This window comes from Uloborus diversus, chromosome 5 (genome assembly GCF_026930045.1).
Source record: "Uloborus diversus isolate 005 chromosome 5, Udiv.v.3.1, whole genome shotgun sequence".
NCBI classification, from domain to species: domain Eukaryota; kingdom Metazoa; phylum Arthropoda; class Arachnida; order Araneae; family Uloboridae; genus Uloborus; species Uloborus diversus.
In genome coordinates, this window is record NC_072735.1 from 159,500,530 (window position 1) to 159,517,409 (window position 16,880).

Below are 16,880 nucleotides of genomic sequence, written 5' to 3' on the forward strand. Positions count from 1 at the left end.
TGCAACCACTACACAACGCCAGAGCCGAATAAGTAAATTGAAAACCAGTCAGATCAAACTCCCATTCCACTAAGCTTATGTTCAAGAACTATATCTACAGAAGATTGGGTGCTAGTTGAATAGAGTGTTAAGAAATTTAAAAAAGTATTCTATTGCTCAAGCTCTAGAATCTTTATATACTTATACTTATGTTGTAAAAATTCTTGTGAAGTCGTTAAAAAGTCTTGTCTTTGGAAATTTTTTCACCTTCCCCAATAACGCGAAAATGGAGATTGAAGAACAGATCATCAAAACCTAAGTCAGCCAATCCTCAATAATTGTGGACATTATACCTTTACTTGCAGTGAAATTACAGACTAAATTGTTCAATAGATTTTTATTCTCATAATATATTTTTGTGAAAAAATAAATAAGTTCATGTTTTCCACCCTGAAATTTAATTTAAAACAATACTACCCATTTCACCCCACCCCATGGGGTGGAATGGGTATAAATACTGACTTTGAAATAGCTTTTTCACTAAATAATAAAATTATCTCAGAAATAATAACTATAGATATGTGAAGTGTATTGTTGAACTGTAAAAACTCATTAAGGTTTTTTAATTGTTGGATATAAAATTTGAATAGTTTGATAATCATTTCAAAAATACCTGTTTTTATACCCATTCTACCCCATCTGACCCTATATTAGTATAAATGAAAAACAAAATTTATGCACTAAATAATTTCTAAGTTTATAAAAACACTAAATTATAATAAAACCTCAAAGTTAAACTGAATTAATTATAAAACCTTACATATAGCCATACAAAAGACATTCCATTTTTAAAACAAATGCTTTAAAAAAAAATTTCTTAAACTTGAATAGATGCTTTCATTACTGAAATGCACAAAAATTTTTTAATAAAATTTAATATAAACTAAAGCAATATTCTAAAATTTCACTAATTCCCGTTAAGATTTAATTTTGTTGTTTCTGTTCTGAGTGGTTTGCATATAGTATGTTGACAGCATAGCCCATTAAATATGTTAATTTTTTGCGTTTTAGAATTTCCTAAAAAAATTTGCCATTTCACCTTTAGACATAACTTTCATTGCAGTAGAGCACTAGTTGCATTCCTCTTATTTTTTCAAAATTGTATGAAAGGATGTTATTTATTATTCTTGGCTTAAAAGAAGTTTTTCTATTTACAGTATAACCTTGATTTAATGATTGTCAAGGAACTGGAAAAAGTAATCATTAAATCTAGGATATCTTTCACTCTGGTACTTTGTAATCGAGATTTTCACTGCTGATGAGATCAGTCTCAAACAGCTATCTTAGTTTTACTATTACGCTTTATTTTTGCATTTGAGAAATTATACATTCTAAGGCAATATAAATTTGTATTTTTTCTGCTAGCCAACTAATTACTTCCTTTGTGCATTTGGTTATAATTTTTACAATTGCTTTATATAACACAAAACATACATACTTTTCCTTCACAAAATATTACTGGCACTGGAAATCTCTTTCTGCATCTTGCTGAATTCGATTTGTTGGCAATTTCTTTAAAGTTTGCAGCACTGAATGTTGATATATAGCTGTCTGAGCTAAAATGTTCAACAAAGCATTTAAAATTGCATCATAAAATATTCTAATAACTTAAAATAATAGGGGGGAAAAGACCAATTACCTCTCGGAAATTTCCGACTCTTTGGATAAAACCTTCTTTTCAAAAGGAATGATGATTTCTGAGGGATAATTTACAGATAATAATCCTTTTTCATTCTCAATTATCTAAAAAATAATTATTTTACGTTAAGAACTTCAACATGAAAGAACTTGGAAATATCATTTTTTATGTGCACTAACAGTAATTAGAGAAGTATTTTTTGTAAACTGAAAACGGTAATCAAATTCATGCAACTTGCACCACTTATCATTCTTCAAAATACATTAAAATATTATACACTGTGAAAGCACTTATTTTGATAAAGCTTTAATGTTTGCTGGCCACCATAATCGCTAAAATTTAAGCCTTGCAACTTTTCTTTTCTGCCTCAAATAATAACTTTTTAAAAAATAAAATTTCCACTCACCCAAAATTTAATGATTTACTGCACAGTTACTTAGATAAGGAGAAAAAATTATTGAATTAACCACCTTTTTTTTTGATGCTATACAACTATTCCTTGAATATAAAACAATAATATAATTAAGTAATGCAATGAAAAAAAACAACATTTTATGAGCTTTATATATAACCATTCACCACTTTGAAAGATAATTGCAATTTATGCGCCGGAATTACCAATGTTTATTTCAACGTAAATTACAGCTTGTAAAAATAAATGCTTTAACAATAACGAAGTTTATTATAAATAATATAATGAATGATTTTCTTCATTAAAAAGACAGACATTCTTTAGTTCAATTTTTACAGTGATAAAAGCTAAGCATACTGGTGTACTTAGAGCACTGAAAAATAAATAGATCACTACTAGAGCCTGGAAAGAATGGAAAAAAAAAATACATTTTCAATGCCAACTTACTGAACTGAAAAAAAAATAAAGCAAAAAAAAATTTTTTTAGTTTAAGCTCTACTTACACAACAGCTATAATCTTTTTCAAAGAGCTCTTTGCATTTCCTCTGAATCTCCATGTTCTGAAATAAAAAGAGCAACTTTAAAACAAGTCATTAACAGTAGAGTCTCGAAAATCCGAGTCTCAAAAGTTCTGTTTAATTGAGGTGCGTTGTTCATATTTAATGTTTTTTTTTTTTTTTTTGCTGTGGAGATTAACTGAATACAACAAACGACTTTCAATTAACATTGTTTTGCAACAAAGAAGGAATAAGCGTTTCTGAAATGTCCCATAACAATCCACAAGGGAAGAGTACTCTCTCGAATGTGACTAGACGTCGCACGAGTCGTGTATGCAAAATTTTAACCTTCTATAACTAATTGTTTTTGCGCTATACGAGGCACTTTACTCACATATACACACTCATACAGATGTCACGGCAATACTTATAAAAATGGGTTTCGAAATAAGCAAAATTCATTTTTACACTGCTTTCAAGTTTTCACACAAACATATAAAAAGACATCATGAAATAAAATTTAATAAAATTTAGTTTAAAGGCAAATAAAATTTAAATTTGTTGAAATTTAAATGACAAATCTTTCATGCAAATAATGCATCCTTTTCACCTTACAAGGAAGTATAAGGTGGGTCGTTCCATGTCAAATCAACGAAAAAAATGGCATTTTCAACCTGACCTTCTCAAATTTTTTTGATATTTGGTTCAATTGTTAGGTTTACATAAAAAGGAATAAATATACAATAATAAGTCTATCTATTTTAGTTTCTGAGATAATTCGATCCAAAGATAAGCAAAAAATGTAAAATTTTGCATTTTGCTAATCATATAATAAGTCATTATTTGTTCCCGTATTGTCGCAGAACATTACTTTTGGTGTTTTTAGAAAGTGCTTGAATGGACCTTTTATTTGATATGTGACATGCTTATGTTTATTGATTTTTTAATTTCAAGGTCAAACGCTTTAACCTTCGATATTTCAGAAAGTGTATTTTAATTTTTCTTTTAAAAAAAATTTTATTCCTACATCTATTTTTTACAATATACGAGCATATAAACATGGGATTGCCATGGGATGCTAAGTTATAAAATAAAATGTAACTTACCATTTCAGTACAAAATCGGCATTTAAGTTTTAATTTATACACATATTTTTTAAAAAATCAACCATACTGCAGCAAATATTTATTTAATAATATATTAAAATTAACACATTATTAAGGGGTATTATATACTATACATATGTACTGAACATAAATTAAAATTAATATCAATATTAAAAAAAGTAGTTTTATTCTATGAATTTTAAAGAAAAATAAAATTTGCTAGCATATTTATTTTTGAAATGGAATAACATTTTTTTTAAAATGAAAAATATTTTTTAGTATCATAATATGTATATCTACTAAAAATAAAATAAATTGCATGACTTTTTCATTATAAATTTTTCACCTCCATTTCCTTTTCATTTTAAATATTCCTTTACTCTTTTTAAAATCATGCACTAAACAAGAACAGCACTGTGATCAAATAAATATGTTGTTGGATTTTGAAGTATACTAGAGTTTCCCATTCAACCACATGGCCCTACAGGACCATGTATGAAGATGTTATGAAATATTCAGTTTGCGAAAATCCTACTGCAGCTTGTTACTTTGGAAATTGTATAAATTGTCCTGGGTTTGAAAGAGTCAAAGAAAGAATCGAAGCTTTTGAATTCAACTGCATTGAAAACATCATATATAAACAGTGGATACAAGTTGAAAAAAGAACATCTCTCGAGACATTAGTGAAAACTACTGAAGAATTCATCAATATATTTTTTGAAAATCTCCCAAAACTTCTTCACTCATTTCTTGTAAGTCAACAATTGAGCTATCTCAATCGTTAAAAGAAGGTGAATACCTTGTAATCTGCGACTTTGCAGAGAATTATTCTTTTATCCTCCAGGATGCTGCCCAAGGTTTCTATTAGAACGATGCTCAAGCTACAATTCACCCCTTCACCATTTATTTTCAGGACGCTTCCACAAAAGCAGTAATGAATACATCTCTAGTAATAATTTCTGATTGCCTTGTACATGACACAACAGCAGTCAATCTTTTTCAAAAACATACAATCTCATTATAACACAAAACCAAACTTAACTATTACTATAGTGATGGTTCTGCTTCTCAGTACAAAAATCGATTCAATTTTCTGAATCTCTGCTACCATGGGTCAGACTTTGGTATCAAAGCACAATGGCACTTTTTTGCAACATCACATGGCAAAAGTGCATGCGATGGTGTAGGAGGCACTGTGAAAAGACTAGCAGCGAGAGCTAGTCTTCAAATGATACATACTGACCAAATTATGACTCCTCGACAGCTGTATGAATGGGCAATAGATCACATTAAGACAATACATTTTCAATATAGTACAACTGAAGAACATAAACAAGAGGAGACTTTGAAAAACAGGTTAATGACCGCAAGAAGAATACCAGGTACTCAGAAACTCCATTCATTTGTTCCACTGAACATGAATCACATGGAAGTCAAAGTATTTTCATTTTCAAAAAATTCAAGAATAGAATATGTAAGAGCTGCTCGGGATTGTATTGAATTCGCAGAAATGGTCGGGTTTTTAATCTGCAGGTATGATGGACACTGGTGGTTAGGTTGTGTTTTAGACTGATGAAGAAAATAAAACACTTAAGATAAAATTCTTGCATCCACATGGACCTTCATATTCTTTTTACTATCCAGATGCAGAGGATATTCTGAATGTACTTACCTGTAAATGATGTAATATCAAAAGTAGATCCCAGGATAAATCTCAAAGGAAGAGTTTATAACTTGTCGAAGGAAGAAATGGACATAGCTAACCAAAAGTGGTAAAAAAAACTTGTGTCCTTCTGTAAATATTTTCGGAAACGCTACAAATTGCATTTAAGTAGTAAGTAGATATATGTTCAAAATTTTGTTTTACCATGATCCCATTGCAATCCCATTATGAAATTTTTCCCACATATACAATGCATTAGTGGGTAAAAAATAATTTATTTTCAGATTTTTAAAAGATACACTTTTTGAAATATTCAAGGTCAAATTATATTTTTTGTGACCTTGAAATATTAACGACTCCAAACCTTATAATGTGACATATCCTATAAAAGCCCATTTCAAAAGCTTTAAATTAAAACCAAAATGAACTCTTTAGCTTCAATAGAAGCTGAGAAAATCAACTTTTTGTAATAACTAAAACCTCGTTTTTTGCATTTTTTCCCTTTTTTTACAAAGCCCTACACAAAAAACTGGGCAACTTAAAAATCTGAAAAAAATATTTTTCTGTATCATTTTATATATATAATCAATCCCCTGAAATTTGTTGGAATCCGTGATGGTCAAGTTGTGAGGCTCGTTGATTTGACATGGAATGACCCAGGTGCAAAATTTTATGTCATTAGAATAGCGTAAAGTATAAATCACCGAGAATTTTCCGGATAATCCGAGTTAGCATGAGCCCCAATCAGCTCTGATATTTGAGACCCTACTGTACTTAAAAATCAGATAAGTAAGAAGTATCAATCATACTCTTTAAGATCAATAACAATGCTAAGCAAAAAGAAGAAATCTTTTACAATACTTTTGACACCATTCTTGTTGATTTACAAATTACTTTTTTTATTTCAATGGAAGGGAGCATCCTATTTACCATTCTTAACATTCTTAAGATAAGGTGTGAAAAGTTCAAAACCATGAATATTTGTAACAAGTTAAGGTTTATGAAGGTACTTATTTTTTTGCGATTTTTTTTTTTTTTTGCAACTTTTTTTGTGCGATACATAAAATTTTCAATCAAATTGGGACTCAATTGATCAAATTATTTATAAAACGAGTGCAAGGTAGTATCTTCAAGTGACCCCAGGGGCACCCTGGTGAGAAATCACTGTGACCTCCCACAAATTTCTTCTTTCGAGAAATTTTGCCTGAGTAATTGTTAAAATTATCACTCTATTTATTTTGATTTTCGTTACAGAAGCAATTCCAAGTTACCTATTTCGTAAGTTTTTTGGGTTGTTTTCTACGTGAGACTATTTTTTATGTCGTCTTTATCCACCGCATGAAAAAAAAAAAATTTTAATTGTGTTACGAAAACATTTTTATAGTTACTCATGAAGTGTGAAGTTTCGATTTTTTTTTTTTTTTGTGCGATTTTTGTTATGTGGTCCCTATTTACTGCACAAAAATAGGTTAGGGTGTATTTCTCCCCTAAAATAATTAATATTTTGTTTTAAATGTTTTCAAAAATACTTTAGGGAAGAAATCATCTCTTTTTGTACGGGTTAGTTTGACAATTCTTTCACTTATTTTTCGAGATAAAACCAGAGTGACGGAAGCACTTTGGTTTTCCTCATATTCTTGTTCATGCACTCCTATGAATCCCGTGTAAAAAAAATTTTTCTAAATTGTAAAAATATCTTTGAAAGACTTTGGAAACACTGCATGCTGAATATGTGTCTTAACTGCAGACATAATTAACATTAAAAATTGAAATTAAGTGAGCACATGATATAGCAATAATGTATATTTATCTAGTTCTGGAGATGCATCTCCTTCATTACTTATCATTTTATCAAGAAATTAACAATGCGGGCAGTCAGGGTTCGCTTTCTGCCAGCAGAAACTAGTTTTTGCCGTGCCAGTGGCAGAAACTGGTTATAACAGGTAAAAACTGGCAGAAACTAGCAAAAACTTAAAAGCATCTTTAATTACTTAAGTGATTGCTAAATGATATTCGTTTAAGTAAACTAAAAAATTAAACTTCATTTCATCATTCAAAAAAATAAAATTCTATGCTAATGCCATTGATTTAGTTTGAGAAGGGAACTTTTCGACTACAGATGCTCGTAATGTTAGGATTAATCTAACAAAGGACGAAAAATCATATAGGTGCTCAGGAAAGAGGAGCAATATACAAAATTAAAAGGCATTTCTGATTTTAATTTCTCACTTGTATACTTCATCTAAATTGTTTGTGATCGCAATTATCACATGCTTCAAGAATAAAGTGCCAGAATTTTACTTGCCAATATTAACATAGATTTTGTACGTAATGTCACAGCTTTGCAAAACAAATTGGCCCTATTTCTCGAAACTTATTTTTCCAGTTGAATTTCTTCCACTACCCCAGTTATTACATGGTGGACCAGTTAAAAAAAAAAACAATAGATGAAAGTTTCATGAACATTGCTTGTTCCTTCATGCATTGCCTGCTAGCTCTTCTGTTGCAGGAATATTCTTAAGTTTCTCATTTGTACATATTAGATTGAGAAACTGTTTAGATTTTAGAAACCACCTTTTCTAAGAAGCAACTGCAGGGTCCAAACAATGTAACATTCGATTTTAAATTGTGGTAATATTGTAATTAAATTGTGCTTTGGTTAATAATTGTTTTTTCCATGCACTTCCTATTGCATGTCAATAATTTAATTTTTTTTCATTTTGTGAGTTTTTTTTGCCAGTTTCTGCCACAAATGTGGCAAAAAGTGGTTTTTGCCATGCCGATTTTAACCGGTTTCTACCAGTGGTTTTAATTGCCTCGGCAGAAACTTGCCAATCCTGCGGTCAGTACAACAGTAAAATCCCCAGAAATTTCATGTTTGACTGCAGTGTGACAGAAAAGTGAGCATCCGTTTTACAAAAGGACACTGATTTGCTGGGATGCTAGTTTACCATTAACAAATATGCTTATCTACTTAACTGAACACAGTCACATGGAAAGAAACAAAAAACTTTAATATTGAATTTTCCCTTGATCCTCTTATTGAGATGGAGTATTCCTAATTGGCTGCCTACCAATTTCATGGCAAATTGGGACCAACAGTAACCAAAAAAAATTTACTTAAATTGAATTTTCTTTCACTTACATTTAACTCTCTCTCGATTTTTATCTCAAACAACATTAGCCAATTCATTTATATAGAAATACAAATGTGATGACCAGCAACAGGCTCTGGGCCCAGCTAGGCTGGTCCTAGTCAATTAATTAGTCCTCAATGAAGATCAATGGCCCTCCTAAAGCTATCCAGCCCCTTGCTCATAACCGCCTCTTCCCGTAAGCTGTTCCAAGTGCTCACTGTGCGACTCCACTAAAGTAGTAGTTTTTCCTGATTTCCAAGTTAGCCTGAGGTTTTAATGGCTAAAAACAGTGATCCCTCCACCCTGCTTTCCGTACAAAAATTTAATCCATTTAAATCTTTCATTTCGATAAATTTAAATAACAGAATCATGTCCCTTCTGACTCTCCTTTGCTCCAGGCTATACATATTAAGCCTATTAAGTCTGGCATCATAATCTAAATCTGAAAGTGCCCTTACTAGTTACCCTTTCCAATACAGAAATATCTCTCTTCAGATAAGGCGAAGAAAACTGAACAGCATACTCCAAATGAGGTCTCACTAAACTCTTATATAAAGGCAGAAAAACCTTATATTTGTTTGAAATAGATCCATTGATAAACACAAGCATTTTGTTGGCTTTGTTACTTGCAATGCTGCATTGTTCACTAAACATAAAGTCCTGATTTATTAAGATACCCAGATCTGTAACATTTTCTGCCTGACAAATGACTGAACCCTGTAACGATAACTCATATGCTTATTGCCATGACCTAAGTGCAGCACTTGACGTTTCCCTACATTAACTGCCATACCCCATTTATCTGCCCACTTAGTAATATGATCAAAATCCTCTTGAATCTGTTTTACTCTTTCTTCATTTTCGACAATCCCCATAACTTTTACTTCATCAGCAAAACAATTCACGCTTGCAGAAATATTGTCATTGATGTCATTAATAAAGTTATTAAACAAAAGAGGCCCTAAAACTGATCCCTGAGGAACCGCGCTTAAAACATCACTCCATTGAAAATTATTTCCTCTCACAACTACTCTTTGCTTCCTACCAGTGAGCCAATTTCTAACCCAAAGTAAAGTTTTCCCTCTTATTCCTATGTCAACTAGTTTGCTGAGAAGAGCAACATGTGGTGCCTTGTCAAAAGCTTTTTGAAAATCAATATAAACAACATCCACACATTTTTTGTTATCTAAAGCTGAGGTAACCTTGTCTTAGAAATGCAATAAATTAGTAGCACAGGATTTACCTTTCCTGAAACCATACTGCAAACTAGTCAGACTATTAATCTCTAAGAAGTTCATGATCTTAATTTTGATCAAAGCTTCGAAAATCTTACAAATCACTGAAGTCACTTACAGGTCTATAGTTCCCAGCATTACTTTCAGACCCCTTCTTGGAGAGTGGCATTACGTTGGCCAGCTTCCAGTTCTCTGTCCCCAAGTAATAAGAAGCATTGAAAATATTTAAAATAACATCCACTAATTCCTCTGCACATTCAACTAAAATTTTCGGATAAGTAATATTTGGTCTCGGAACTTTAGTTGCTTTAACCTTTTTCAAAAGAAATAGAACCTCCTCCCTCGAAAATACAAAATCCTCAAGCTGTAAATTTTTTATTTTCCTGTATTACTATATCATTTTCCTGTGACTACTATGTCATCTAGTTGGTTTTACATAACATCATGAAAATTTTTCAGTGAAGATGGTGGATTTGTAATTTTTTAAAATTGAATTTCAAGTAAAAACTTTAATTATCTAATAACAGAAGTTTATAAATTTTTTTTTTTTTTTTAATCAAGTGCAAGTTCTGGTCGGGATGAGTTAGAAAAGAATAAGTGACTTGATTTAAATTCTGCACCTTTAGTTTACAAATCCAGGTATCAGAATCAAATATTTTGCCACATATTTAAATGCCAATATGCTGAAACTGATCAAGCAAGATCATTAATAGTAGAAATTGTACTGCAAATAAAAACATGAGTCAGGGACAAGAATTCAGTATGGGGCACAGGATAATGGGAATCGGAATGTTATTAAAATATCGCAGAATTCTTCCTGGGGAAAAATGTCTGATTTGAAGGGCACCCACAGTAGCGCAAATGCTGCTCGCTTTTGACACTGGAAAGCTTTTGAACTAAACTCTAGTTGCAGGCATGACATAACGACTGCTATGGTAGTGGATAAAGCTGAAGGGTGAGCAAAACAAGGCATTGAAAGTAAAATTTTAAAGTATGTGTGTAAAAGCTGAAAATGTGACATAATGTGTCACATTTGGCCCTTCCAAACATTATAACCCCTTTAACACTAAGTCTTGTCTCCCATCACTTCAAAATTTAACCTTTCAGCTCTGAGAATACTGCTAAAATTAAAAAATATATCTTAATGTAGGGAGGGGGGGGGGAATACTCAAAAAATTTCTGAAAAAACAATGTAATAACATTAGGGTGACTGCAAATAAATTATGGCTAAAGCTGTTTTATTTACAGAAAATTTAGAGATTACAATAATGTTTCATTTAAAAAATTCCGAATATTTCCTTCTGCAATAAGAAAAACCCTCAAAAAAGTCATGTGACCAAAATAAATACGAGAAACTGTCTTTGTCGACTGTGTAAATGAATTTATTCACCATAATTATCTTAAAATTTAAATGGGTTGAAATTCCCATGAAAAAGGCATGTAGACTACTCCGTAAAAAATAAAATGAGGGTGTGAGTAAGAACATTTATAAGGTGCAGCTATTACTTCGTTAAAATACACTAAAATATTTTGCGCAAGACACTTATTGACAAGTGAGCAAGAAAGAGAAATGTAAACAACGAACTTCTTCACCGGTCCTTGCGTCATATTGGCCTTCCGTCGCAAATGAAACCAAAAGTTGTTCAATATCTTCAATGCACACAGACGTCATATCTAGAATTCTTGCGTGAATAAGAGTATGATAAAATGCTTAAACTATAAATATATATAACTTGCACCGTTTCAATTTCATGATTTGAAACATAATGTATTTCCACGTCGTATTTATCAACTACGGAATTAACCTGTTAGAATTAGTCACGTGTAGGAAGTGATGGTGATTGGTTGCTTTAGTAGCTTTTAGTTGCCATTAGATCATTAAATAACTTAAAAGGAAATCTTTTCCAAAAAATAACGATAACTAATAGTAAAAATTCTTTATTTCAACTAAGAACAACTTTTGATTGAGCAAACTTTGCTAAAATCACTATTGGTTACCTCCGACACTCAAACATCCATTTTACATGGAAATGTCAAATCAAATCGAAACTTAAGGTCATGAGTGGCAACAATATATCCGTCAATCGACAAATGTCCGTGTGTAATGAGAATAATCATGAAATTTAAAATCTTTTGATTAAATAAGCTAGGTTTTTTAAAGCCTTTTTTTAAGATTAAAATGTCCAGCGGAAGATTTAGAGAAGAGTATCCTTTGCATTGGTTTATTTGGCAGAATGATTTTTCTGAACTTCAAAAGGCATTAGATTCAAATGTGGTAAGCTCTGACAATTAAAATTCTTGCTGATACATCAATAACATAATTGGATTTAGGATCCTCATCAGGACTACTAATAGTTTAGATGAAATCGTAGAACTTATTTTGGAATTTCAGATTCTAAGAGGAATATTAATAATATGAACTGAACTCTAAATTTATTTCATTTATGAATTTTGTATGATGCAAGTCATGTTTGTTTTATTTTATTATTTCTCTCGTTCTGTTTTAAAATTATTATTTTCATAGTTTAAAAAAAATCACTAGATAAGTTTTACATCATCATGAAGTATGATAAGTTCTTTCAATTTTATTTCAAACACAATTGTGTTGGTCTAGTTTTCTCCCAGTCCACAGTTTTCTCTTTCGTGTTTGATTTTAATTTTGCTCCCATGGTTTTCGCTTCAGAATCAGAAGTAAAGATCAGTGTCTCTTGAGCACTGAAAATAGTGGGAAATGCATACATGGGAAAATGGAAGGCATCAAAAAATGAAAATATATAATTTTATTTAATGGAAGCTTTTCAAACTCAAGTGCTTTAAAAAATGTTAATTATCTAGGTGAGAGAACTTGTATTGATGCATAAAACGTAATTTTTAAAGTTATCTTTTAGTGAAATGTAGTAGGAATGTATGCAGGAGCAGGGTCGTGGGAGTCATCCACCCTAAACCACCGACACTGCTATACATCCACATTGTGTTCAAACAATTTATAAACAAAATGCATGATTGCAGATGCCTTTTTAATTCATTAAAAAATTACTACCTGATACATTTGAAATACTTCTTTTAATTGCTTTTGAAATTATTTAGTAATGGGTCATTTCACAGTAATTTAGACACTTATGTAGAGTCCGTAACGTGATCTTTTTCTGACGTAACTTTTTAGTTTACTAATTGATTAGCATATTTTATTTTGAGCTTTTCCTACCAACACACTAACTGAAATTAAAATAATTTGCAAATCAAACGGTAAATTAAAAAGTTATGGCAAAAAAAGGTCACGTTATGGACTCTATATAAATGTCGTGAAATGCCCCTCATTTTTTGGCCCATTCGGTGCATTATTCCTGGCCAATTTGGTGCTTTCTATTGGTACTGAAACAGTTTCAAAAAAATTTCACTCCCAAAACCGTTGGTTCATTCTTAGGGGCGGAAAATAGTGCGGCGTCATTCCTCCTCATGGACCCCCTAAAATATTAGGTAGTCTGTATCTGCCCCTGATTGTGTAAAAATAATCTGGAAATCAATCATCCCAGATTCTCGGGACCATCCCCATCCCAGATACCTGGGTTTCCCGGTTTTCAGGATTGCTGTAAAATGCTATTTGGAAATTGCTTATAAAACTAAAATTGCTGTAAAAAATAATAAAGAAAACAGCTTAGAAATGCGTATAAAATTCAAAATAGTGAAAAATATTAAATAAAAGAACAACTTAAATGCCAAAAAACTCAAGACATTCACCAGAACCTCATTATCAAAATTAAAAAGAAAGTTTTCACCTCAGTATTCAATAATAAACATTTTAAAAAGAAATAAAACAAAATGCAAGAAATGTGTTTATGTGTAAATGGGCATTTTTTTATACTAGTGGATGAAAGCAGGCCGTTTTTGTGAACATGTTTTTATTTATTTTTGTAAAGGTTTCGTTGTTGTGATTACTATCAGGGGTCTGGCCAGAGCAAATTTGGGTCCGTTAACGGACCCTTCACAAAAATCCGATCAACCAAAACGGACCTTTCACAAAAATCCAATCAACCAAAACGGACCTTTCACAAAATCTCGATCAACCAAAACGGACCCTTCACAAAATTCTGATAAACAAAAACGGATCTTTCACAAATTGTTTATTGAAAGAGCAAATCTCAGATTAAAATAATACAGCATATTTCCTGTATAAAAACGATAATGGTTGGAAACTTTGTTAAAGTTAAATTAGAGGAATCAACTTATACAAAATCAGCTAATTTTGCAAAAGAAAAAAAAAATCGGCACTCTTGTGATGCTCCTTGGGGGCAAGCCATAAATAATTACTATGGCCAAATAAATATAATGCCTGTTGTTGGTTTCTTTGAAAGAAATTAACAGCTGAATGTCAGTTTGGTTTATAATTTTGCTTGTTTGTTTTATGCAGCGGTGTTGTTGTAAACTTCTTTGAAAAAGCGTCAACATTCTCTGAATAGGCGTAGTAAGCACTTTTCTCCCCACTCATGATTTAATAATCAATAATATACAGCGAAATGAACTTAGAACTGCAAGGGTAGTAGGGGGGGGGATGTGATCGCTTCAGATAGGGTTACCAAATTCAAAGCGGTGCGATGTTTAACTATTTATCGCCACTTAGCGTCTGGCGGTGCGATGTTAAACTGTTATTTTGGGAGAAAGTTATATGGGTTTGATTTTTCGATGCTAAAAAGGATAATTAACTTAAAATAAACTCTTTTATTTACCTTTTTTTCCTATAGATGCCTACATTTTGAAAAACGAAATCTTTTTACATCCGATATGAGAATCATATTTCATTCTTTTTTCAAGCTAACTTCGCTTTATTAGGATGCAAATAAAGGAAAAAGATTCTTTATTTTTGTAAGAAAGCTTATTTCAGGTTTTTAAAGGGGAATTCCATTTTCTTTTATGAGTCAATAATTAAAATGCTGAATCGATCGTTTATTTTTTATTTTATTTATTTATTATTATTATTATTTTTGCTTCAACTGTGTCCAGATATTAATGATATGTTTATCATAGGGCTCTAAAATGCAATTCTAAAATAATTTTATCCAAAATATTTATTTTACAAGCCGTTTTTATACTTTTGATGCCTTCACTTTGAGGATTGCAATCTCTTTGCATCTGCTATGGGAATCTGATTTTTCGCATTTTCGATGTTTAGTACGCTTAGTTAAGAAGTAAACAAATAAAATATTTTTTTATTTTTGTAAAAATCACGGAATTTGTAAGTTTTAAACGAAATTCTGTGCTCTTAAACAGTGTCTTGGGTTAAAAATTTAAATGCTGAACCCCCGACTGAATTTTTTTTTCTTACAGTTGTTTTAAATATTATACAAATAACATTTCTAGTATAATTTAACATGATGTAGAATGGTAGATAAATATTGATACTTGAGGGGTGCCAATCTCCCAGTGGGCGATGCCTCCCCCCCCCCCCAAATACTAGAAAAGCACTAAAGAATGATATTCTCAACAGAAAAGAGGGAAAACACTCAACTTTAAGTGTCAATGATGCAGTTTCCACCATCTCAAGAGTCTAAACTTCCGTTTTTGCAAAAAAAAAATTTTTTTTTTTTTTTTTTTTGCAAAATTATTTGATTTTTCACAAAAAACGGACCCTGTGAAAAATCCTGGACAGACCCCTGACTATATTTGTTAGTTGTTGCTTTAGAATTGCATTAAAATTTTGTAAATTCTCTGAAGAAATATTAAGATGTGTCAGTATTTTACTTTTAGAATAACTGAATAAATTGTTAGATTTTTAAGTATTTTTTTTTTTTTCAAATTTCACCCAGAAAAATTTTTGTAAATTTTGCCCCTCATGTAAGGTGACCCTCAACTCTGAACCTTGTTTTTGTGCAAAATTTTTCAAATTATACTGGTATATATACAGTATTCATAAAGGAACTGTTCATATTTTTTTAGATATTTTGAAAAAATGCAGAATTTTTAAAAAATAGCTGAAAATACGTAATTTTTTTAAATAATATGACAATTGTGCCGGAATTTCCGGGTGTTTTTGTTTCCCAGTTTTCTGGATCCCGGATAAAAGGTTCTGTACTGTAATCGAAAAGTGATTTTTGTACTTTATAAAAGAGCAGAAGCCTTATAAGCTCTCAAAATTTAAAAGCATTTGTACATGTCATGGCTTTATTTTGTCGTCATCTTTTATTACCTTTTATTTGAAGCCTTTTTATTTGCCTCAGCTTGTAGCCAGGAAAAAACATTAGGTCAAGCATCAGATTTTGTAGAGGGCATAAATGAGGCATATATTGGTGACCATGGGCGGATACGGACTAGTATTTTAAGGGTTATGCCAAAAAATAAGGAATTTTGAGTTTTGAAAAATTTTGATATTGTTTACGAGGAGTGTCAATCAAAAGTACCAAATCGGTGAGGAATAATCCACTTCAGTATTGCATATTTTTCAAACTTTTTAAATTAATATCAGAAGCAATGAAAAGAAGCATTTCAAAAGATTATGGAAAACACATATGCTTTTTCTTAAAGTATTTGAATACAACTTGTAATGATATGCTTACATGATACTTTACATCCATCCATCTTGTAGTTATTAAATTATGATAACATACAATAATGAAAGATGGATTATATTGTTGACAGTTTGGGTGGGGGGATCATGACCCTCCCCCTTTGTCTGTCCCTGTAGGTGACTGTTGGGCTGCATTGGAAGGCATATGACATATACACTTTTTACTTGCTCATGCTCAGCTATTGCCTCTCCCTCTCATATTATTTGCTGTATCAGTGTGACTGTCGGATAAGAGTGGGATTTTCTTTGATCTCTTAGTGCGACATGATCTCTTGGACTTGGTCGAGGGGCCTAGACCAAGGGGATCAGCAACAACACACCTTTTGATTTGCAAGCATGCAGATTATTCAAGCTTAAAATTTTCCCAAAACATATGTTTTGTCCTAAGTTCCCCAAACTGTATTTGCATTTTTAAAAATTTATTGTATGGGAAAACAGAGCAAGCTTATATGTTATTCAGCTTGAATATGTTATATAGGCCTAATCAATGTCAGTTGTAAAATTTCTTGCATAAAATGACAAATCTAACGATTAAATGACTTAACTAGTTTGTTTTAAATCGGCTTAATAAGATTTTGATTTCTTAAACCATC

General features: G+C 31.3%; 2 protein-coding genes across 4 annotated transcripts in view; one reads left to right on the plus strand and one right to left on the minus strand.

Moving 5' to 3' along the window:
• LOC129222880 (myotubularin-related protein 14-like) overlaps positions 1-11,533 on the minus strand; it is a 40,066-nt gene extending 28,533 nt beyond the window's left edge. For both annotated transcript variants that reach the window (XM_054857441.1, XM_054857440.1), the window contains exons 1-4: positions 11,314-11,533; positions 2,594-2,650; positions 1,679-1,782; positions 1,478-1,595 (exon numbers count right to left, since the gene is read on the minus strand). In XM_054857441.1, the coding sequence (XP_054713416.1) occupies positions 1,478-1,595; positions 1,679-1,782; positions 2,594-2,650; positions 11,314-11,400 (366 nt within the window). In that variant the 5' untranslated portion in view covers positions 11,401-11,533. The remainder of the gene's footprint in view (positions 1-1,477; positions 1,596-1,678; positions 1,783-2,593; positions 2,651-11,313) is intronic.
• A 288-nt stretch (positions 11,534-11,821) lies between these two features.
• LOC129222881 (ankyrin repeat domain-containing protein 13D-like) overlaps positions 11,822-16,880 on the plus strand; it is a 35,243-nt gene continuing 30,184 nt past the window's right edge. For both annotated transcript variants that reach the window (XM_054857442.1, XM_054857443.1), the window contains exon 1: positions 11,822-12,003. In XM_054857442.1, the coding sequence (XP_054713417.1) occupies positions 11,908-12,003 (96 nt within the window). In that variant the 5' untranslated portion in view covers positions 11,822-11,907. The remainder of the gene's footprint in view (positions 12,004-16,880) is intronic.